Source organism: Bubalus kerabau, chromosome 3 (assembly GCF_029407905.1).
Source record: "Bubalus kerabau isolate K-KA32 ecotype Philippines breed swamp buffalo chromosome 3, PCC_UOA_SB_1v2, whole genome shotgun sequence".
In the NCBI taxonomy this organism is placed as follows: domain Eukaryota; kingdom Metazoa; phylum Chordata; class Mammalia; order Artiodactyla; family Bovidae; genus Bubalus; species Bubalus kerabau.
In genome coordinates, this window is record NC_073626.1 from 80,748,781 (window position 1) to 80,772,550 (window position 23,770).

At 40.8% G+C, this 23,770-nt stretch overlaps 1 protein-coding gene across 2 annotated transcripts in view; it reads left to right on the forward strand.

Annotated features, from left to right (window-relative positions):
- Nucleotides 1-324: 324 nt before the first annotated feature.
- The window catches only part of ABCB11 (ATP binding cassette subfamily B member 11), a 90,464-nt gene continuing 67,018 nt past the window's right edge, over nt 325-23,770 (forward strand). For both annotated transcript variants that reach the window (XM_055572306.1, XM_055572307.1), the window contains exons 1-5: nt 325-400; nt 1,856-1,877; nt 5,099-5,150; nt 5,928-6,166; nt 22,613-22,700. In XM_055572306.1, the coding sequence (XP_055428281.1) occupies nt 325-400; nt 1,856-1,877; nt 5,099-5,150; nt 5,928-6,166; nt 22,613-22,700 (477 nt within the window). The remainder of the gene's footprint in view (nt 401-1,855; nt 1,878-5,098; nt 5,151-5,927; nt 6,167-22,612; nt 22,701-23,770) is intronic.

Consider the following 23,770-nt stretch of genomic DNA (forward strand, 5'->3'; position numbering starts at 1 on the left):
GGGGATCTGACCCCTGCTTCAGTTCCCCTAACCCCAGGTGCAGGTCCAGTCCTGCTCATTCTCCTCTTTCCCCCTTCCTTCCTTTGTCCTGCTGAGTTTTGGATCTATATATTCCTTTCCAGTGATCAGGGACTCCTGTCTGCTCTCAGCTGGTGTTCTGCGAGATCTGCATCTGAAGGTGTATTCCTGATGTATCCACGGAGAGAGATGTTCTGCACATCTGGCTACTCCTTTGCCATCTTGTCTTCCTCTGCAGTCACTCTTTTCTTTTATTTTCTAGGGTTCTTTTTTTTTTTTTTTTTTTTGCTGTGAACTGCAATTGTTATGTCTGACTCAGTAATTCTTCGCAGTGTGAAGAAATTTGGAGAGGACAATCATGGTTTTGAGTCAGACAGCTCATGTAAGTGGCCTTTTATCTTATTGTCTCTTGTACAAAAAAAGGTGAAAACAAAAGTGGAACAAACTAGTGAAGATATTCAAGGAGCAGAGAAAATTCAGCAACAATAAGTAGAACTATTACCTCATATTCTTCTTACACAACCTGGGTATTTCTCCCGAGAATCCATGTAATACAACTGCTGAGAGTGCTAGGTAAGAATGCATAAATCCTGGGAGAATGAAAGCATCTCACTATAAATATTTTTTCCCTGGATAGACTGGGGTTGTTTTAGCACTTGCTCAGATGGTAAAGAATCTGCCTGTCAAGAAGATCCCCTGGAGAAGGGAATGGCTACCCACTCTAGTATTCTTGCCTGGAGAATTCCATGGACAGAGGAGCCTGGTGGGCTACAGTCCATGGACTCGCAAAAAGTCAGACATGACTGAGTGACTAACACTTTCAATACTTTCATTATTATTACCTTTATTCATATATTGCTATAATTGATTGTAGTAATATGCATTTAGGGAGCATTGCTCTCTGAGAGGAATGGTACAAAGACATTGCTGGCCAGAGTGAGGTAAAGTGGATGGGGATCCATAGCACCAGTACCTAGAGTGTGGTAAGGGCAGGTGATTCTGTGCTATTATTATTTTCAAAAGTCCTATGATTTGACACTTTATAGAAAAGGAAACTGAGATTTAGATACATTGTCTTAAGCTTGACAAAGATTGCATGACTATTGATTAAAGGAGCCATAATCCTAACCCAGTTCTGATTCCCAAATATGAGAGGTTAATCTTTGTCTACACTATAATGCCTCTTTACTCTGTATGAAATGAAATGAAAATGCCAGGGGAACCAGGATGTGCTGTCCCATGATGATGGTTGACATTAAAATCCTGGGTTCCTTTCACTATGGCTTCCCTATGCCCATGACCCTGAACCCCACTTTCACCTTTTCCCTTCTATCTGCTCTGACCTATGCTGGGGAAAATAATACGTGGCTCAATTCTATGGCTTCTACTGGCACAGGGGTGTCAATGACATTGTATTGTCTGTATTTTATGGTCTGTATTTTAAGTAGATTTATGGTCTGTATTTTAAGTAGATAAATTCTGATGTTTCTAAAAAAAACAAACAATAAATAAGTATTCACTTTATTTGGTAGTTCAAAAAAAATCAGATTTTTCTGTAACTAATTTACAAATATTGGCCTTTAGTTAGCATTCAGAAGATAAAAAGATTTCATTTTCTGGAGAAACTGTAGTCAAGGCAGCAGTCCTATATGTGAAAGAGTGTTTTCTTCTATAATACGGAGGAAGAGAGAGAAAGGTGAAAAAGCAAATAATTATTTTGTATTGTTCCATGAATAAAATAATCATAGAAATGTTTTTCCAGAGCAAAATTGTTAATGATTATGTTTCATTTTGTCATTATGATTAACTGCTTTATGTATTGTTTTTATCCTGACAGATAACAATGATAAAAAATCAAAGTAAGTGACTGCTTCAACAATGCAAAACATTTTCAAAATAATTCCCCTAATATTCATATCAAAGACACAAAGCAGAAGTAATATATGTTTTATATATGTTGCACTGCCCACAAATGGTATATATAATCCATTCTTTTTCTCTTTAAAACATTACTATAATTTGATTTCAAAAATCTTTGGGAATATTCCTTCTGGATTAGGTTCAAATATCCCCTATATGTCCAGGAACCCCACAAAATTTCTGACTTAAACAAGCAGAAGAAAATTTGGACATGTAAGATTTCATGGTCGCAGAGGAAGTTCTTTTTACAGAAGAAAATCCCAATTCTTCCCAAAAGCAAATTGTAGAAACCTAAAATGTAGTGACTAGATATTTCTCTTTAAGAGTTGAAATTCTCTTAGAAACCAAATATCAGTTTATCCTAATTTGACATGAGGACAGGATTAATGGAGTCTGATTTAGAAGATAAGGATGCCAGCTAAGTTTCTGAAATGGAGGTGGTGGAAAGGTAGAGGCTGAAGGTGTGTAAAACATTTTAAGTGTTAATACTGCATGATAGAGAGAGCTGGTGGTTGCGGTAACACGAGTTTTTCACTTGGAATGGTAGGGTCAGTTGAGGACAGAAGAACCACTCTTGTCTCATTGGGTGGGAAACAGATGGAAAAGGGCATGGATGCAGAGAAATGAAGGATCAGATAAATGAGCTGCAGTGAGAAGATGAGCAGGAAGGTTGAGTGAGTACTTTGGTTTTTAGAGAAAATGAACCTATGTCTGCATAGATGTGGTAATGGAGAGTGAGAAGATCACAGTGAAAGTTTGATAAAGCCGCTGAGGGGAGTGGAAACAATCTGTAGAGGAATGAAGTATAGTGCCTTGGGTTGAGTTGAGGTTAGAGACCATATTCATCCATTCATTTCACAAATATTAATTGAGGACTTACTGGGTATCATCTGCCTGGTAAAGCATGTGCCTGCAATCCAGGAGACCTGGGTTCAATCCCTGGGTTGGGAAGATCCCCTGGAGAAGGAAGTGGCAACCCACTACAGTATTCTTGCCTGGAGAATCCCATGAACAGAGGAGCCTGGTGGGCTACAGTCCATGGGGTCGCAAAGAGTCAGACATGACTGAGCAACTAATACACATACACACATATTGGGTATCAGGCACTGGTTTAGGTGCTGAGGATATAGAAAAGAAAAAAAATAGGCAAAAATCTCTGTCTTGAGGAACTTAACATGCCTTTGAAGAGTTCTCCCCTTTAGTGAGGGAGACATAATAAACACCATAAATAAATAAAATATATAGCATGCTAGATAATGACAATTTATCATCCCCTTTCTAAGAAAAAACAACAAACATGGAAATGGAGATTTGAAATGATGTGGGGGGACAGTTGAAATTATAAAGACTTTGACCATGGATGGCCCACTTGAAAAGGCAGCTTTTGAGAGAAGGTATGAAGGAGGTGAGGGAGTTCTCCACTCTATTATCCGAAGAAAGAACACTTTGGTGAGAGGAAATAGCAAGTGCAAACACCCAGAGGTGGGAACAGATTTGGTGTGGATGAAAGTCAGCAGAAAGGCCAGGCAGCTCGGGTGGGGTGAAGCAGGAGGAAACAAGGTAAGAGAGTCAACTGGCCAGATCACAGAGGGCTTTGGACATGTCAGCAAGGGTTTGTGATTCCACCCTGAGCTGGAAGGGAAGCTTAGGGCAGCTGAGCGCTAAGCACAGCATGTGTCGGTATCTGTTTAGACAATGGAGAGGTTGTCTTCAGCAGGCCTAACAGCCTGGCTTCAAGAGGAGAAGGGGGAACAGCGGACTGAATGCAGAAATGGTGTTTCCAAAGATGAATTTGGAAAAAAGGATTGAGGATGATGGTGACAGCTTGGTCCAAATGGCTGGCAATGGGACCTAGAATGCCTGGAGGAGGGAGAATCTTTTTTTTTTTTTACTTTATCTTTGGTTGTGACAGGTCTTTGTTGCTTCGCTCTAGCTTTCTCTAGTTGCAGAGAGCGGGCCTACTCTCCATCTGGGCTTCTCATTGCAGTGGTTTCTCCTGTTGCAGAGCACAGGCTCCAGGTGCATGGCTTCAGTAGTTGCTGCTTGTGGACTCGAGATCACTGGCTCAGTAGTTGTGACGCATGGGCTTAGTTGCTCCAAGGCATGTGGAATCTTCCCAGACAGAGATTGAACCCCTGTACCCCGCATTGACAGGCAGATTCTTATCCAGTGTATCACCAGGCAAGTCCAAGGAAGGAGAATCTTGATGGTGTTTAGTGATTGTAAGTAAATGGAGGGTTTAAAGAACTGGGCTTCCCTGGTGACTCAGATGGTAAAGAATCCGTCTGCAATGCAGGAGACCCAGGTTTGATCCCTGGGTTGAAAAGATCCTCTGGAGGAAGAAATGGCAGCCCACTCCAGTATTCTTGCCTTGGGAAATTCCAGAGATAGAGGAGCCTGGTGGGAGAGTTGGACATGACTGAGCAACTAACACACAAAGAACTGTGGGTCTCAACTGAGATGACAAATAGGTATGGAAGGAGGAAGGAAGTGAGAAAACAAGATGCATGGGTATTCCCAAAGAGCCAATGGAGTAAAGTGGTTCCTGGTGAAAATAAGACCTAAAGGGTATTTGTGAATAGATAACTTAGGTGAATTAGACCTCTTTGGCATTAGAAAGTTCAAGGATGGGTTAAGTACAATTTTCTGAGCAATAAATTGAATAGGAAATAGTAAGTAAATATGGTTTTAAGGGAAGTATGGGAGTTTTTGAATTTTTCATATCAGCACTATTTGATGTAGTTGCAAGCTTTGTAAGAGCTAGAAGCAATAAATTAGATAATCCAACCATTTAAATTTACTCACAAGGAAATGAAGGTAGATATAAATTGAGGGTCAAGGCTGAGGTTCCACAGTTGTTTGTTACTACAACTGGGGGTGCAGAGTACTTTTTGCTTTCTCTCAAAGAGATAAAAAAACCTCTCTGAAAAAAACCTCGGTGAATCTCTACTGAACAAGAGACATAGCTATACTGAAAATGCTAGCAGAGGTAAATCTGAAAGTAATAGCCAGTTTTTAAGACACCAGTTTTGGAAAGAATTTCACAGCCAGTGGGGACTTTCATTCTTACTAAAGAATGACTCATGAAGTCACAATTTAGGGAGAATTTCTCATTGTTTTGGAAAGGATGGTCTGTAAATCCCTGTGTTTTTCTCCTCAGGTTACAAGATGAGAAGAAAGGTGGTAGCAGTCAAGTTGGCTTCTTTCGATTGGTAATAAAACTATGCTGATTAATGGCATAGGTTTTGCAACTGTGAATTGTTCAGATCATGGAGAAAATGTAAATTTTTTAGTCATATTGGCAGGTGCTTAACTATAGTGATCACTTTTTTCAGTCATAAACTTTGTCTATGTGACAACATGTGGATTAGTAATTAGAAACTATTGCTGATTAAACACACATTCTATCTGGTAGATCGGAAAAGTGTTCTAGAAGATAATTTCTAAGTCCCTAATGATCATTTTAGTAAGGAAAATTGTCACAATAATCATGTTATGCATATTTATTCTTATGATGCCTTTAGAAGTTCCATAGTGTAGGTATTTTCTTCAAATTTGCAAAATGGAGACATTTCGGGGCACAAGCAGATGCTCTTCATTATCAATATCAGTTCTGTGAGCCAATTTCTACTATTGCTGAATAAGCCATACGGAGCATCTACATGGCAATAACATCAGTGTCAGTGATTTTTTCCCTCTAAGTTGGGGATGAAAAGCTAAGAACTGAAGTCAGCTCTTGAGGAAAAGAGAATGAATTAAGAGGCTAGGAAAGAAAGAACATGAGTTAACAATGTAAGAGTTTAATGACTTGGATAATTGATGCACCGTTTATTTCAGCGTTATTGAAACTGTACATTTCAATTAAAACGATTCCCTTAAGACTTGGTGTTGAACACTATTTATCAGAATCTAGTAACTAAAATTAAATAGTCCTCCTACCTCTCCTGCTTTTCACCCATAGATGATCTCTGAATCCTTTGTTTTTCAAGTTTCGATTTTCTTCAAAGACTGACATTTGCCTGATGTCTATGGGGAGTTTATGTGCACTTCTCCATGGAGTAGCCTATCCAGGAGTGCTACTCATTTTTGGCACAATGACAGATGTTTTTATTGAGTATGACATGGAATTACAAGAACTCAGTGTCCCTGGAAAAGCATGTGTGAATAACACCATAGTGTGGACCAATGACTCCCTCAACCAGAACATCACAAATGGGACACGCTGCGGGTAGGCTGCTATTTGTTTTTATTTATTTATTTATTTTTTGCTCATATCTTAGATTGTACTTCAAAATGTGTAAAGAGAACCTTATGGAAGGACCTGGAGTGGTATCTAACATGGAGTGAACAGAAACAAATTTACACATATTTCTATAAATTACTCTGCCCTGATGTTCTTATTCCACTGGGTTTTAAAATCCCAACAACAGCAACAAAATACAGAATTGAAAATTACTCATTAAATACGTACCCAAATTTCACACCTTGTAGACCGTAGGCTTGAGAATGACACTATTGATACTTAATATCATTGGAAGGTGACTCATAAATTTTGAGTCCTTGTCATTTCTCATATCTGAGACATCCTTTTCCCTTCCTTCCTCTTTCTTCCTTCCTTCCCTCTTTCCTTCCTTCCTCTCTTCTCTTTTGTCCTCCAGCTTCTGTGGCTGTGGCTGATGACCTACTTGACCACCAGTCTTCTCTCCACAATGGAAATTTCATCATTCCTGTGCTCTCGGACTTGGAGTAGGGGTCACTGGCCTCAACTAGCAGTTGAGTTGCTGTGAAAGAGAGGTGTGGTGCTAAGAACAGAAGACAGCCACGCAGTTAGCCAGAGCTCACTGTGTCCCTGTTCTGTCTGTGATAAGCCTGATAGGCTGCCACGTAATCAGTGAGTCTGCAGTATACACAGGGTTGACTTACTGTCACAGCATGGACTTTGCAGCCTGCCTCATGCTGCCTCAGGGCCAGAACAAGATCATTTTCACATATAAACTCACTCAGGTTCAAGAATCAAGAGCAGGGCACATCCTGGCTAGAGAGACACTTGGAATGGCTCCCTCAAGTGATGCATATTTTTCTCCACCATTTAAATTTTTTCTATAGGCTTGATTCCAGATTATGACAAATCCTTCTAAATTACTGATGTTCTTCTGTAATATTTGTTGTTAGCATCTTTCATTCATCTACTCATTCAACCAAAATTTTTGGAACACCAGTTATGTACCAGGAAAATGTGTAAGCATAAAGGCTACAGTGGTATCTTGTGAGTAATGGTCCTTATCTTTGTGGAGCTCACGTCTAATTGGTGAGACCATCATGAAATCAACGACCATGCAGATAAGTATGTAGTTATAAACTGGCTAGCACTTGACAGAAAAGTACAGGACAACATACAATGTACAGAAATATCCTTAAAAAAATAAGCCTACTCATAAGAAATAAATTTCCAACATATAAATGTGTATATTTCTCTTCTAAATTTGGAAGTAACATAACAATTTGTATAAATGGGAGACTGTCCTCAATGACAGTCTTTAAAATATTTTCACTTGCACCATGTGGCTTGCAAGATCTTACTTCCCCAACCAGGGACTGAACCCGAGTCCTCTGCAGTGTAACTACAGAGTTCTAACCATTGGAGTTCACAATGACAATCTTTTATTTTCTTTCATTTATGTTGGAGAACAGAAGACTTGAACTAATATTTACAGAGTGATATGACTACAAAATGTGAACTAATCACTTCCCCCTTTGAAAAAAAAATCCGTTCAGACTTACATATGTAAAAAGACCCCAGTTGTTAATAACACCAGTCAATCCTAAAGGAAATCAACCCTGAATATTCATTGGAAAGACTGATGTTGAAGCTGAAGCTCCAAAACTTTGGCCATCCTATGAGAAGAGTTGACTCATTGGAAAAGACCCTGATACTGGGAAATATTGAGGGCAGGAAGAGAAGAGGGTGATGGAGGATGAGATAGTTGGATGGCATCATCAACTCAATAGACATGAGTTTGAGCAAACTCTGAGAGATAGTGAAGGAGAGGGAAGCCTGACATGCTGTAGTCCATGGGTCACAAAGAGTCAGACACAACTGAGCAACTGGAAAACAATAAATTAATAACACTCATGAAAACAAACTCTTCAAGTGAAAAATCCTGAAAATATATCTTATAATGCCTTAAAAATTGGAAATAAATGTTAGAGGGACCAGTATTTGAGACATATTCAAGATAACAAGTGCTCATAAATATTTATTAGATAAACTGAAGAATGAATATGCCCTTAATGTCTGCATCACTGGCATCCGTTAGAAAGGATGCCTACCCATTACTCACTGGGCTTCCCAGCTGGCACTAGTAGTAAAGAACCCACCTGTCTCTTATGCCAAAGGAGACATAAAAGATGTGGGTTCAATCCCTGGATCAGGAAGATCCTCTGGAGGAGGGAATGGCAACCCACTCCAGTATTCTTGCCTGGAGAAGCTCATGGACAGAGGAACCTGATGGGCTACAATCCATTGGGTTGCAGAGTCGGACACAACTGGGGAACTTAGCACATACCCATTATTCACACTTTATTCTTACTGGGTCATATACTTGAAGGTGAGCAAATTGTTCAAAGCAAATAAGGGCTTTCATAAATTCCTTGGCTTTGGCTGAATTCACATGATACCAAGCATGTAAATAGATATCTGTCTTTTTAAAAAAATTTTTTTTTCATAAGGCTATTTGAAATTGTGTAGACCACACCTTTCTTAGGCCTTTACCAGGAGCTCACACTGAAGAGCTAAATATTTTAAATGTGAGTTATTATGGTCACTGACAAGAATACTGCTAATAAGCAGTATTCTGAATAAATGTGTGTTTAGCTTTCATGTGATGAGATCATTGTGAAAATGAACTTGGGTGGGACAGAAGAGAGGCAGGGGATGTTTTCTTACCAGGAAGTAGTGAATGTGCCTCCAAAATTACCCAACTCTTTCACAGATTTCTTTCTTGGAAAAAGTACAGCATTAAAAGTGCAGTGTCTCCACCTACTCTAATCAGTGTGCTAGTCTTGGACTATACAAGCAACTCAGTGATCTTATCAACATAAACATGCATGTACAAAGTAGGAGCTGGTTTTTCTCTTTCATTATATTGATTTCGACATATTAGTTATCATCCATTCGATGGAATTTTAGGCTGGAGGCTTCCAAATGGCTGAGTGAATAAGGCTGAGAAGGATGGCAGAACATTAGGCCTTCTGATTAGCTTCTCAGAATTTGTTTTCTCAGAGTAGTCAAATAATAAGGTAACAAAATGAAAGAAGAAAGAAAAAAAAAAATCACGATGCAGTTTACTTTTTTTTTTAATCCAATTAAAGTGTAAAAACTCAAATGGAAGCTCCAAAGCCTTATAACTTAATTGTGGAAGTGACATACCATCATTTCTGCTGTTTTCTGTTGGTCACACACACCAACTCTGGTGTAATTTGGGAGAGGACTACACAGGAGCGTGAATACCAGGAGGCAAAAATAATAAGGGGCTCCTTGGAGAATGACCCACGACCATTGGGACGTTTGTCCTTACCTACTCGACATGGATGTGTTGATGCAGAAATCTAAGTCTGTACTTCCTCTTGGATTTCAGTCTATGTTCTTAGCAATATACATTTATCTTATGCACTCAGGTACTGTTTTGAAGTTAGACACTGAAGATCACGTACATTGAAAAACAGTTTTATCAGGATTTAATTCATATACCATAAAATTAACCCACTTAAAGTATCCAGCTCAGTGGCTTTTAGTATATTCACAGAGCTGTGCATTCATCACTGCAATCAATTTTAGAACATTTTTGTTATTTTGCTGCTGCTGTTAAGTCGCTTCAGTCGTGTCCAACTCCGTGCGACCCTATGACGGCAGCCCACCAGGCTCCGCCGTCCCTAGGATTCTCCAGGCAAGAACACTGGAGTGGGTTGCCATTTCCTTCTCCAATGCATGAAAGTGAAAAGTGAAAGTGAAGTCGCTCAGTCATGTCTGACTCTTAGTGACCCCATGGACTGGAGCCCACCAGGCTTCTGCGTCCATGGGATTTTCCAGGCAAGAGTACTGGAGTGGGGTGCCATTGCCTTCTCCGTTTGTTATTTTATTATCACTTAAATTTCACTCCCCGGTTCCCCATCCTCCCCTCAGCCCTAGACAACCACTAATCTACTTTCCATCTCTGTAGATTTGCTTATTCTGGACATTTCATGTAAATGGAATTATACAATATGTGGGCCTTTGTGACCAGGTTCTTCAACTTAGCGTAATGTTTCCAAGGTTCATCCATGTGGTATTAATAGCATAAATCAATACTTCATTTATTTTAATTGCTGAATAATATTTCATTGTATGAATATAATACATTTATTGTGTGGATATAATGTGTGGATTTATCCATTCATCAGTTGATGGACATTTGAGTTGTTTCCTCTTTTCAGTTATTACAAATGCTGCTATGAACATTTGTGTACCTGGTTTCCTATGGACACATGATTTCATTTTTCTTGAGTAGATACCTAGGAAGGGGACTACTGGGTCAGATGTTAATTATATGTTTAACCACTTGCAGAATTTCCAGACTGTTTTTCAGAATGGCTGTACCATTTTATGAGCTTCCCAAGTGGCTCAGAATGTAAAAAATTTGCCTATAATGCAGGAGACTTGGGTTCGTTTCCTGGGTTGGGAAGATCCCCTGGAGAAGGAAATGGCAATCCACTCCTGTATTCTTGTGTGGAGAATTCCATGGACAGAGGAGCCTGGTGGGCTACAGTCCATGGGGTCACAAACAGCCAGACATGACTGAGTGACTGACACTTAACATGTGTGAGGGTTCCAGTTTCTTAACACTCACACCAATGCTTGTTATTATCTGTATCTTGACTGTTTCTCCATGCATGCATGCGTGCTCAGTTGTGTCTGACTCTTTGCCACCCTATGGACTGAGATTTCCAGGCAAGGATACTGGAGTGGGTTGCCATTTCCTCCTCCAGGGGATCTTCCTGACCCAGGGATTGAATCTGAATCTCCTGTAACTCCTTGCATTGGCAAGTGGATTCCTTACCACTGAGCCACCTGGGAAGCCCTGACTGTAGCTCCAGTAGGCTGAGTAACAGCCCCCAAAGATATCTATGATATTCCTGTGAATGTTACCTTCTATGGGAAAAAGAGTCTATGCAGATATAATTAACTAAAATATCTTGGGATTGGGGAGAGTATACTGGATTAATCAGGTGAGCCCTAACTGCAATCACGAGTATTTTTTAAAGAGACGGTTACTAAAAAGAGGCAGGAGATCTGACTTTAGAGAGAAAAAGAGACAAAAGGTGCCTATAAGGGCCTGAAGTGAGGTCCCAAGCTCAGGAACGCCTGTAGCTACCTGAAGCTGGAAGAGGAAGAAACAGATTCTCCTCTAGAGCCTTTGGAGAAAGTGCACCCCCACCAGCACCTTGATTTCAATCCTGTGAAGCTGATCTCAGACTTCTGGTCTCCAGAAATGTGAGAAAGATGGAAATATGTGTAGATACCAAAGCGTGACATAAGCAATCTTTGAATGAAGAAAATATTCTGCTCTTCATTGTATCCAAGTCAACATCCTGGTTGTGATAATGTCCAATAGACTTGCAAGATGTTACCACTGGGGGAAAACTAGATAAAGGGCATGCATAATCTCTCTATAATATATCTCACAATTGCATTAGCCATTCTGGCAATGTGCTAGCATAGTGTGAGGGTATTCTATAAAGCATCTTTACCTAGTAATAAATCATTTGTCCATAGGTCAATGTCCCATGCATTGAGGAATATGGACCCTTGCTATTTTGGAAGTAGGATATGGATGCATTTCTACCAGCTGGGTTGCCACTGATATGCACTCTAATGCAATGGTCCACAACCTTCTTGGCAGCAGGGACTGATTTTGTGGAGGACATTTTTTTCCCATGGATTGGGTGTGGGGAGGATGGTTTCAAGATGATTCAAGTGCATTGCATTTATTGTACACTTTGTTTCTAACCTAATTCTGCCACTGAGCTAATGGGAGGTACCTGTATGTGGCCCAGAGGTTGGGGACCTGCTCTAAGGTGTCAATGCTACTGAGTCTACAGTGCATAAGAACCCCTATGAACCTCTACAGTTCCTAAAAACCCTAGTGAAAGGAGAGCTTCTGGTGAGTCAATGCCTCTTGTCATAAAGACCTCCTAGGTATCTTCAATGAGAAACCTAAGTCTTTAGTACATCTGAAACCTTTGTATACATTGCTGTTGTCCAGTCGCTAAGTCATGTCTGATTTTTTGTGACCCCATGGATTACAGTGCACCAGGCTTCCTTATCTTTCACTATTTCCTGGAGTTTGCTCAAACGCATATCATTGAGTGATTCAATTTTATTTATCTTATTTTTCATAAAAAGCAAGGCAAGAATCCTCATATCATCTATTTTACCTTTTCCCTCTAAATGATATCTTTATCCCCTCTTCTCTCTTTGACAAATGTGTCAGGGCAATCTTAATTTACTCAAGAAGGCATATGTCAGTTTGGTGTTAAAAAGAAAGACATTCAAATCACCTATAAACTTTATAGAATACTTTCTAGGATTTTATAATCACAATAATTTTCCACCATGTAGATGATAAAGAGTCTAATGTGCAAAGGATCCAAGTCAATCTCCTGTTTTCCTTCCTAACAGTTCTTTTGATAGGCTTGCCCTGTTGTCCCAGAAATATTCCCAAGTAGTCTTTAAAACTCTAATGATTCTTCCCAGAATAAACAAAACTGAGTTAATGATTCATCTCTGGGGTGCCTCACGAGTGAGAAGAACCACAAACCACACATGTTCCTATCCACACCCCCCAACAGTGATGCAATTCTCCTGAACTTTGCTCCAGTAAATCCCACAGCTGAGTCAATGGGTCCTTCATCCATGACTGGCACTGCATTTTTCATGACAGGCACTCTCTCACCTCTGCTTCCATAGTCTATAGAGTAAATACATCCCAGGGAATCTAAGTAAAACTTTTTGACAAATGCTCATAGTTTTCTGTTTTGGGGACATACAAATTTTATTTCACAAACAGAAAACCAAGGGCATGCACTCATTTATACATTAGAAATCTTTACTCGTCAGTTCAGTTCAGTCATTCAGTCGTGTCTGACTCTTTGTGACCCCATGAACTGCAGCATGCCAGGCCTCCCTGTCCATCACCAACTCCCGGAGTCCACCCAAACCCATGTCCATTGAGTCGGTGATGCCATCCAACTATCTCATCCTCTGTCGCCTCCTTCTCCTCCTGCCCTCAATCTTTCCCAGCATCAGGGTCTTTTCAAATGAGTCACCTCTTCGCATGAGGTGGCCAAAGCACTGGAGTTTCAGCCTCAGCATCAGTCCTTCCAATGAACACCCAGGACTGATCTCCTTTAGGATGGACTGGTTGGATCTCCTTGCAGTCCAAGGGACTCTCAAGAGTCTTCTCCAACACCGCAGTTCAAAAGCACCAATTCTTTGGCATTCAGCTTTCTTTATAGTCCAACTCTCACATCCATACATGACCACTGGAAAAACCATAGCCTTGACTAGATGGACCTTTGTTGGCAAAGTAATGTCTCTTCTTTTTAATATGCTGTCTAGGTTGATCATAACTTTCCTTCCCAAGAGTAAGTGTTGTTTAATTTCATGGCTGAAATCACCACCTGCAGTGATTTTGGAACCCAGAAAAATAAAGTCAGCCACTGTTTCCACTGTTTCCCCATCTATTTGCCATGAAGTGATGGGGCTGCATGTCATGATCTTATTTTTCTGAATGTTGAGCTTTAAGCCAATTTTTTCACTCTCTTCTTTCACTTTCATCAAGAGGCCCTTTAGTTCTTCTTCACTTTCTGCCATAAGGGTGGTGTCATCTGCATATCTGAGGTTATTGAGATCTCTCCTGGCAATATTGATTCCAGCTTGTGCTTCCTCCAGCCCAGCGTTTCTCATGATGTACTCTGCATATAAGTTAAATAAACAGGGTGACAATATACATAATACTCATAATACTACCTTATACCCTCTATCTTTGTAAGAATTTAGGTTTTGAAAAGGCCTCTCTGATTATGGATACTTGTATATAAGTTTATGATTTTCTAGATCTTGTTCACTCTAGGGGTGCCCTTAAATCATCAAGAAAAACTAGGAATGTGGTAAACACAGACATATTAGCTGGTTTGGAGACTGTCAGAAGGGCAGTTGTTTCCTTCCTCTTTAGTATTTTTCAAGTGAAAGAAAAATCTAGAAACAATTGAGTACCTACTATGTGTAATGTATTGTATCAGGCCTCGGCAGTGGAAGCAAGCAGTCTTTGCTCTCAAGTCACTCGCAGTTTACTAGCAAGAGAAACATGAATATACTCGAAATAAATATATTCAATAAAAATATTGAATAATAGTGCAAAATGGCAATAAAATCTGCCATGGAATAGTAGTTTGTTCTGAATTAAATAAATTATAATTAAATACTTGGTCTGAATTCAGTAGAGGGAGAGAACAATTCAAACTTGGGTCACAAAAGAAAGGCTGATAGAAGCATAAAGCTGGTAGAATGCGAACATCTAGGCTAAAGATGCTACTTTCTGATGCTCTAAGGAAATGGATATCTAGCTTGTCTCTGTGGCTCAGATGTATCATCAACCAATGTGTTAATTTTCCAGTGACAAAAATTCTTATTTCCTGAAAGCAATTTCAGAATCATTTTTTTCTTCCCTTCCTGCCCCTGCCAATTCCAAACCCTGTGCCACAATGTGATAGCTGTGATGGGAACATGCTGTATAGCTTCCTTGCTTCCTCACAAGTTCTTTGACTTCAGCCTTAGAGATTGTCCAAGAGAGCAAAGCTTTCTGGGCTGTGGTCAGCAGAAAGACTTGGTGAAGAAATTGTTTTTCTCTCTCTATGGGAAGATAACAGGGGCTTCCCTTATGGCTCAGCAGTAAAGAATCTGCCTGCCAATGCAGGAGACGTGGGTTCAATCCCTTGGTTAGGAAGATCCTTTGGAGAAGGAAACGGCAACCCATTCCAGTATTCCTGCCTGGAAAATTTCATGGTCAAAAGAGCCTGATGGGCTACAGTCCATGGGGTCACAAAGAGTCGGACACAACTTAATGACTAAACAACAGCAAAACAATGGGAAAGATGACACACACATTTCTCCCACTGTTACTCTGAGAGGAAGGAGTTGAAAAGTTGTTACCTAGAGTAGGTAACATGCTGGGGTCCAGCCCCAGCTGATCCAGGGTATTTGAAGGGGAGACGGCTTTGGCGAGTTCACTGGATACAATAGCTTTATTTAAATATTCATTAGAGATATAAAGAGTAATAGAATGAGGATAGCTCAGCAGGAAAATTCAGTGGAGAAAATAGGCTGAGTAGCTTGGTTTACGCGGAAAATCAATATAACCTGTGACATCAGGTTAGTTTTGACCACGGAGGCTGCAGGCGCCCTCTCGAATAGCAGAAGGTGCCCCACCTTAGGCACCTTCTCGAGCGGGTCTTAGAAGCCCAGGCAAATAAATGGTCGCAGAGGACCTCCATGCTCCAGATGGAAACTTCAGCCTGAAATTGAGAAAAATAATGACATGGGGGCACCAAGCTTCAGTGAGCAAGGCCCATAGCTTTATTTTCAACGGGGCTTTTATACCCTAAGTTGCACATAGAGGATAATAGGGGATGTGAAATCATACAAAATCAGCAGTCTTTGATCCTTATCAAAACCAGGGTTTCTTTTCTGCAAAATTATCTTATACAAATGGTTTAGGTGATTTACATCATCTTCTGGCCAGAAGGCCTATTAACATTTTATGACTCTTGACAAAGGTTTGTCAACCATAAGACTTATTTTCTCTAAGAGTAATTATTTTAAGGTTTGGTGCCATCCTCCGAAGGTGTTAGATAAAGTTGCATTCCTATAGGGCAGAGGTGCAGTGGGTTTACAACACAGGAAAGACTTTATTACCTTAAGGGTCTACAGTTGCTAACACCAAGGCCACTACTTATTTTTTCTACATACCAACTATATTAATTAATACACATTCAAGGATACAATACAGGGGATGTGGAAACTTGGCAGCAAGCATTGGCTCATCAATGAAATCTTTTACTAATTTTATTCTGACAGTTTCTAACTCTCTGAGAGGCTCTAAGCTATTTGAATATCTTAAGCTTCCCGTGCCTCTCAAGACTGAGAGACTGTAAACAATCATATGCATAGCTGTAGGAGTAAACTTGTCAGGCGAGTTAGAGAGCTATCTAAGGGGTTTGGATTTAAACACTCCTAATGCCCAGGAACTTTATTAACTGGAGCTGTAAGTTAACTCTTTATCAGAGAGAGTGAGATGGTGGTGGGGGACAGCCCCCAGTAAAGTCAGAAGTGAGAGCACAAAGCAGTAAAGTAGGCAGACTCTGGTTTTTGGGGGGTAGATGCTCGAGATATCCAGGGGGACTCCTGAGGCTCGATCCCGCCTTTGTGTATGCCGAGCCTCCTTCCTCATGACCTTTGCCATGGGTGGAGCCCCTCACACCGGCTCCCAGCAGTTCCCCCTTTTTTATTTCTTAAAACAGCCAGATGTAGCTCAGTCGCGAGCCTCTGAATGTTCTGCCGAAGAATCTTGACAATACAAGGAAGAATGATTATGAGAAGCAGAATTAAAACAGCCACTGCAGCATAGCTAAAGACAGTAGACAGAATATTCTTTCCTGAAATGAAGTTAGAGAAAGTATGGAAGAAGTCATTTGCTGTTCCAGCGGCAGTAAAATCTAATCAGGAGTGTTTCATTGTTGTTATTTGATTGTGAAGTTTCCCTAAGTCTAAACCAATATCAGAGCTGTTCCAGACACCTGAAATATGGTTCTTAATTTTTTTTTCCAGTCAAAATCTGTCTCATTTACTTTCAGGGGTGTTACACATATCCACCAGTAGTCAGCATGACAGGACAATGCCATTCTCACCTTTAAAGTCTGCAATTTAGTCCCAATATGTATTACTGCTTCCTCTAGGGCGTCTACCCTCATTTTTAATTTTTTGTCTATAGCTTCCTGTGTTGCCAATGTTAAAGAAACATTTTTGGACATAGTATCAACATATTGAGCAGTATGTACTTGTTGAGTCAATGATATTGCTGTCACAGTAACAGAAGTGAATGCACTTATCAAAGCTGCTATTCCCAAGATAAGTAAGCCCACAAACCGTCGCGATCGCATTAAATCCTGTAGTAGTTGTAATACAGCAAGACTATAGTTATCATATAGGCACCATAAGATAGGGTGGGCGTTGTAACATTACAAAGGATCAAACATATTGAGGGTTTAAACAAGATGAGAGCATACATTGTTCACAACAACACCACAAAGGAGCAAACATTATATTGAGGGTTTAAACAAGATGAACCAGGGAGCAGCTGCAGGCATCGGCCCGGGGGAGCAGTGTCCCCAGCATCAGGAGGCAGAACGCGAGCAGCAGGCTGTGGGCCGCGGCCCTATTGGGGGAGGAGGGGCGGGGTTCGTGGACTCGGGCTAGCTGCCGCTGCTTGGGCTCGGGCTGTTTCTCTCTCACCGGTGGGGCCGCACTGGTCTGGACGGCACTCCGTGGGTGCGCTTTTTTCTCTGGCCCTCACTCGCCGCACAGACTTCTTTGTTCTAGGTCACGGGGTGCAGCGAGGAGGGTGCGGGGCACGGCTGGCGGCACGGAGGCGAGAGCTGGCTCGGGGAGGGGGAGCAAGCGAGTGCGCACTCCGCGAACCTGGTCTTTGGGGAATGTGACATGGCGAATTTGTCTGAGATCCAAATTGGAGAATCTGCATTCTGTAGAAATATACAAGCATACCCTCTCCCACAAGTTAGCAACACATCTGGCCTTTTTCTCTCTCCAGTAAGGAGGTCTTTTTACTTGACCAGGGGCCAAGTCGTAGCCTGTAATTCAGGCATCTAGTGTCTCATCATTGTAGTCTGCCCCTGTGTGTTTACATTTAAGTGATTAATTACAATTTGGACATAACTATTTGTCTAGTTGTTTTCCTAGAAATATGAAATTTATACCTTAAACCAGCTGCATTTTGATGGTGAATTTTGCGAGAATTTTTGGCCTTATCAATCTTTTTATGTAAGTTTAAAGCAATTACTTTAGTCAATGTATCTGCCAAAGCATTTCCTTCATGTAAAGGGCCGGGCAAGCCGGAATGGGCTCTAATATGTCCCACAAAATATTTTTTATCTCTGTGTTTAATCTCTTTTTGTAAATCAGATAACAAGGAGAAAATAGTAGTTTTATTTTTTTTGGAATATTAGCAGTCTCTATATGAGGAAATAACCCTACAATATATCAGGAGTCAGTCAAAAGATTAAAGGTGTGGTCTCTTAAATGTTGAAGAGCCTAAATAACTGCTCGTAACTCAGCCTTGACATTTTATTCCCTTGAATTAAAAGATCTTTTAAAGGCCTTGGAGCTGTAATTTCCTGCACTCAAAAGGCTAGACCACTAGATCTAAATGTTCTGTGGCTCTTAGCTTGAGAAGTCAAGTTTTTTCTTGTCTGATAATAAGGTAAAAGCAAAACCTGTGTTACTCTTTGACCTTTATTAATTTGTACAGTTTTGGTAAGCGGTGATATCAAAACTTTAATTTTTCCAATATAATCAGAATTTACTACACCATGCACCACCAAAATTTCTTTTCTTTTTTTGAAAAGAAAGCGAGCTACGCCCCAGGATAAATCTTACGATGCCCTCAGGTAGGGGGCCAGCCACTCCCCTTGGAATTGGAGTAACTGGCACGTCAGGGGTTAATATTGTTGCTAAATCCCCTGACCGATTCTGCTTTTTTCCTAGCCTGGGTGAGACCCCCCTGAGGGGGTTTTCTCTAAGGAGCACGCTCTGCATATTGTGCACGCAGTCTGTTTTAAAAGCTCTTTTGCTCAAAAAACTTTTTATCTTCCTCAGGCTTAGGCAACACTTTGGGAGGCTTTGGGGGCAAAGTGGGGAACTCCTGGGTCCTGGGAGGCACAAACGGAGGCGGTGGCGATCACCTAAAATCGGAAAGTGGTGGATAAGTTTTTTTAAAGGTTTGTGCAGAGGGGGAGGGAGCTCGCCAGGGCGCTCCGCGGCAGCGTCCTGTAAGCTCTCTCTTTCCTCCGGAGGGAGAGCACTTTCTCCCTCCTTTTTTTTTTTTTTTTTTTTTTGTCAATGGCAGAAAATATGATCTGTGTAGAAAGTGGAGACCCACCACCATCTACCGCTATCAGATCAGATCAGATCAGTCGCTCAGTCGTGTCCGACTCTTTGTGACCCCATGAATTGCAGCTCGCCAGGCCTCCCTGTCCATCACCAACTCCCAGAGTTCACGCAGACTCATGTCCATCGAGTCAGTGATGCCATCCAGCCATCTCATCCTCTGTCATCCCCTTCTCCTCCTGCCCCCAATCCCTCCCAGCAGCAGAGTCTTTTCCAATGAGTCAACTCTTCGCATGAGGTGGCCAAAGTACTGAAGTTTCAGCTTTAGCATCATTCCTTCCAAAGAAATCCCAGGACTGCCTTATGACAGAGGTCTAGGACATTTTAAATCATATTTTACAGAGCCAATAAACATTTGTCTATTTTTAGATGTAGAGAAACCCTTTTTTTTATTTTAGAGAATATTTTTATTTATTTTGTATCTTCTTTACCCTATCTAAACTGCAGAGGTGACTAGAAAATAAGCCTCAAGGTGAGGATCAAATTTATCTTTGGGACTAGAGAAAACCCTTTTCCGGGAAACTCTTAGCAGAGGCCCCTTACCCCCACATGGAGGAGGAGGCATGGGGGGATGGGAGCGTCCTGTATTTTTCCTCTCCTGTTTCGGAGATCTTTTAACTGTTTGGTGACTAAATCTTATGGACGGTCTGATCGGGGATGTTTCCCTCAAGCTCTTAGGAGCGGATGGTCTGATTAGGGATTTTTTTTTTAAACTTTTAGGAGCATCTTTACCTTAAAAAGACCAATCTTTATGAGAATGGTATCAAGCTGTTGTTTCCTCTAAATCTTTTTCATCTTGAGGGGAGAGCTGATTTTTTTTTTTTCATCCCTATCTTTTACATGTTCATTGGCAGTCATAGCAGCTAGCCATTCGTTTAGCTGTCTATAGCTAGGTATAGCCTCTTCATTTTTACTTTTTTTTTTTTTTTTTATAACAGGTACCTTTTTAGACTCGCTTTCTTGTTTAACAGGTACTTTTAAACTTTACTTTTTTTTTTAACAGGTACCTTTTTAAATTTATGAGCTGGATCTAAAGTATCTCTAATCATATTTCACAGAGGAAAGGTGTAAGTAGGGATTTTTTTCCAAGCCGTGTTGAGCACAATAAGATTTTAGTTGTTTTTTTTACTTTTTTCTAGATATCTAGGTTAACAGTGTCCTGTTGTAGAAACCAAGGGCAGTGTTGTTGTACAAATGAAAAAAATGATTGAATGGTAGATTTTTTAACTTTGATTTTTTTTTACTTAATAACTGTAAAATTCCTCCTATAAAGAGCTGTCTTTTATTTGATTTAGTGTTATCCATGTCAGAAAATTAAGTATAATAGAAGTTTAGCTTTAGTTTTTAAAAGATCAGGCTTTTTTTTAGCCTTTTAACTTCAGAAACTGTTTTTTTTTTTTTTTTCTCGAACTCTTTAACACTTTTAACACTTTCCACTCTTCTTCTCCCTGTCTATCTTACAGGGGGGTCTGTAGTACCCTAAGTGGGGTCCTAGCCGTCCCTAAAACTCAACACAGGGGGAACAATAGTGTTGGGGACTTACCTTTGAAGTCCCTGTTCAGGCGCCACCTGCCGGGGTCCAGCCCCGGCTGATCCAGGGTATTTGAAGCAGAGACGGCTTTGGCGAGTTCACTGGATACAATAGCTTTATTTAAATATTCATTAGAGATATAAAGAGTAATAGAATGAGGATAGTTCAGCAGGAAAATTCAGTGGAGAAAAGAGGCTGAGTAGCTTGGTTTACGCGGAAAATCAATATAACCTGTGACATCAGGTTAGCTCTGACCACGGAGGCCGCAGGCACCCTCTCAAATAGCGGAAGGTGCCCCACCTTAGGCACCTTCTCAAGTGGGTCTTAGAAGCCCAGGCAAATAAATGGTCGCAGAGGACCTCCATGCTCCAGATGGAAACTTCAGCCAGAAATTGAGAAAAAGAATGACATGGGGAGACCAAGCTTCAGTGAGCAAGGCCCGTAGCTTTATTGTCAACAGGGGCTTTTATACGCTAAGTTGCACATAGAGGATAATAGGGGATGTGAAATCATACAAAATCAGCAGTCTTTGATCCTTATCGAAACCAGGGTTTCTTTTCTGCAAACTTATCTTATACAAATGGTTTAGGTGATTTACATCATCTTCTGGCCAGAAGGCCTATTAACATTTTATGACTCTTGACAAAGGTTTGTCAACCATAAGACTTATTTTCTCTAAGAGTAATTATTTTAAGGTTTGGTGCCATCCTCCGAAGGTGTTAGATAAAGTTGCATTCATATAGGGCAGAGGTGCAGTGGGTTTACAACACAGGAAAGAGTTTATTACCTTAAGGGTCTACAGTTGCTAACACCAAGGCCACTACTTATTTTTTCTACATACCAACTATATTAATTAATACACATTCAAGGATACAATACAGGGGATGTGGAAACTTGGCAGCAAGCATTGGCTCATCAATGAAATCTTTTACTAGTTTTATTCTGACAGTCTAACTCTCTGAGAGGCTCTAAGCTATTTGAATATCTTAAGCTTCCCGTGCCTCTCGAGACTGAGAGAATGTAAACAATTGTATGCATAGCTGTAGGAGTCCGGGTAAACTTGTCAGGCAAGTTAGAGAGCTATCTAAGGGGTTTAGATTTAAACACTCCTAATGCCCAGGAACTTTATTAACTGGAGCTGTAAGTTAACTCTTTATCAGAGAGAGCGAGATGGTGGTGGGGGACAGCCCCCAGTAAAGTCAGAAGTGAGAGCACAAAACAGTAAAGTAGGCAGACTCTGGTTTTTGGCGGGTAGATGCTCAAGAATATCCAGGGGGACTCCTGAGGCTTGATCCCGCCTTTGCATATGCCGAGCCTCCTTCCTCATGACCTTTGCCACAGGTGGAGCTCCTAACGCCGGCTCCCGGCAGTAACATAAGTTGTTACTTAGAGTAGGTAACATAAGCCTCCTGATTTATAGTACACATCTCTCTACCAGTGCCTTTGCAGACACTGGTCTGGCTTTTTGCAATCTTTCTCCAGCTGTGACTGTGCTTTCACTAGTAATGACCACGAGTGAAAGGAGCCTCAGTGGACAGAGCTCTAGGCTGCCATCTAGGGTCCCCTGTCTTCCCACAGCTGCCTATTAATTACTACACAACCCTCACATCTCTACCATAAACACGAAGGAGGTAGGCACGTTTGCTACAATGGGTACCATGAGGTCTGTTTGGGGATTTGGATTGCTTGTAATTCTACACAGATAAAATGCTTTGTCCATTTTATTTACAATATGTACGTAACATATAATGTGTATATTTTAAATATATAATATGTGTATTTTAAAATCCTCTGTATGAACAAAGGCAATCTTTGGTAGCTAAATCCTACCTGTGAGTCTTACCATTTTTTCCCCTCTTTTGAAGGTTTCTGGACATTGAATCTGAAATGGTCAACTTTGCCAGTTACTATGCTGGCGTCGCTGTTGGAGTGCTTGTCACAGGATATTTTCAGGTTAGTGACACCTGCATTTTATTTATAGATCAACATCTGGGTTCAAAGACATGACAGTGAAATACAAAATGTGTTCTTTAAAGTTATTCAGAAGCCCCAAGGACTACAGTTTTATTTCAGGGGATGAAAAGGATGGAAAGAATTTTTCCTCTCAGCTGGGGAGGAGGCTATGGGCACTTAATAGCGAGGTAGAGAATAGACATTCAGCTTCAGTTCTTGTCCTCTCCTGCCCTCCCTGCTTCACTCTCTCTTCTAAACTCAGAAATAGTGGTGGAGGTTTTCATACAGGGAGACTGAGTCCCTGTGGAAAGTGGATGTGGGAAATTGGAGGAAAGCAAGCTTGACTTTCTTTTTTCTCTTGAATTCCAACCCAAATTCTGTAAACTGAACCCATATTCTAGATTTCAGTTATGGGCAGGCTTGGTGTTATTTAACTCTTACTAAGGAAGAAAAACATTTTATCTTTTGCCTTCTCATGTAGAGAAAATAATAAATTCCCCCTACTCTCCATTCACTTATGAATTCCAGGAAGTTAGTTTTAGTTATAAAGAGAAATTAGTTAATCCTCATCCCCTACCTCCCCCCGCCCCCTCCACCATCCTGGCACTAAAGCTTTAATAACAGGCTTCTTTTGCTTGGGAGGGAAACTGTAGGCAAGATTCCCTGCTTATGTCATAATTTTTGTCTTACTTTTTTCTGAATCATTGTCCAAGAGCTTGAAAACTACAAGCATTCATGTTAAGTCATTTCAGTCGTGTCTGACTTGTTGTGACCCTTTGGACCATAGCCCACCAGGCTCCTCTGTCCATGGGATTCTCCAGGCAAGAATACTGGAGTGGATTGCCACGTCCTCCTCCAGGGTTGAAAACTCTGCATGCATGCTTATTGGCAGGCCTCTCAAGAGAAAACTTTACTTGGAAGTGGCATGCAAAAGTAGTGATTTAAGAGCAAAAATTTACTTGTGGTGTGATGAGCCTTCTTTTACACATGAGGAGAGTGACAGTTAGTAAAGTTAACTCTGGAAGTGGTCAAGCTGGATTCAAACCCAAGTCTCTGGCTTCCCTGTTCAC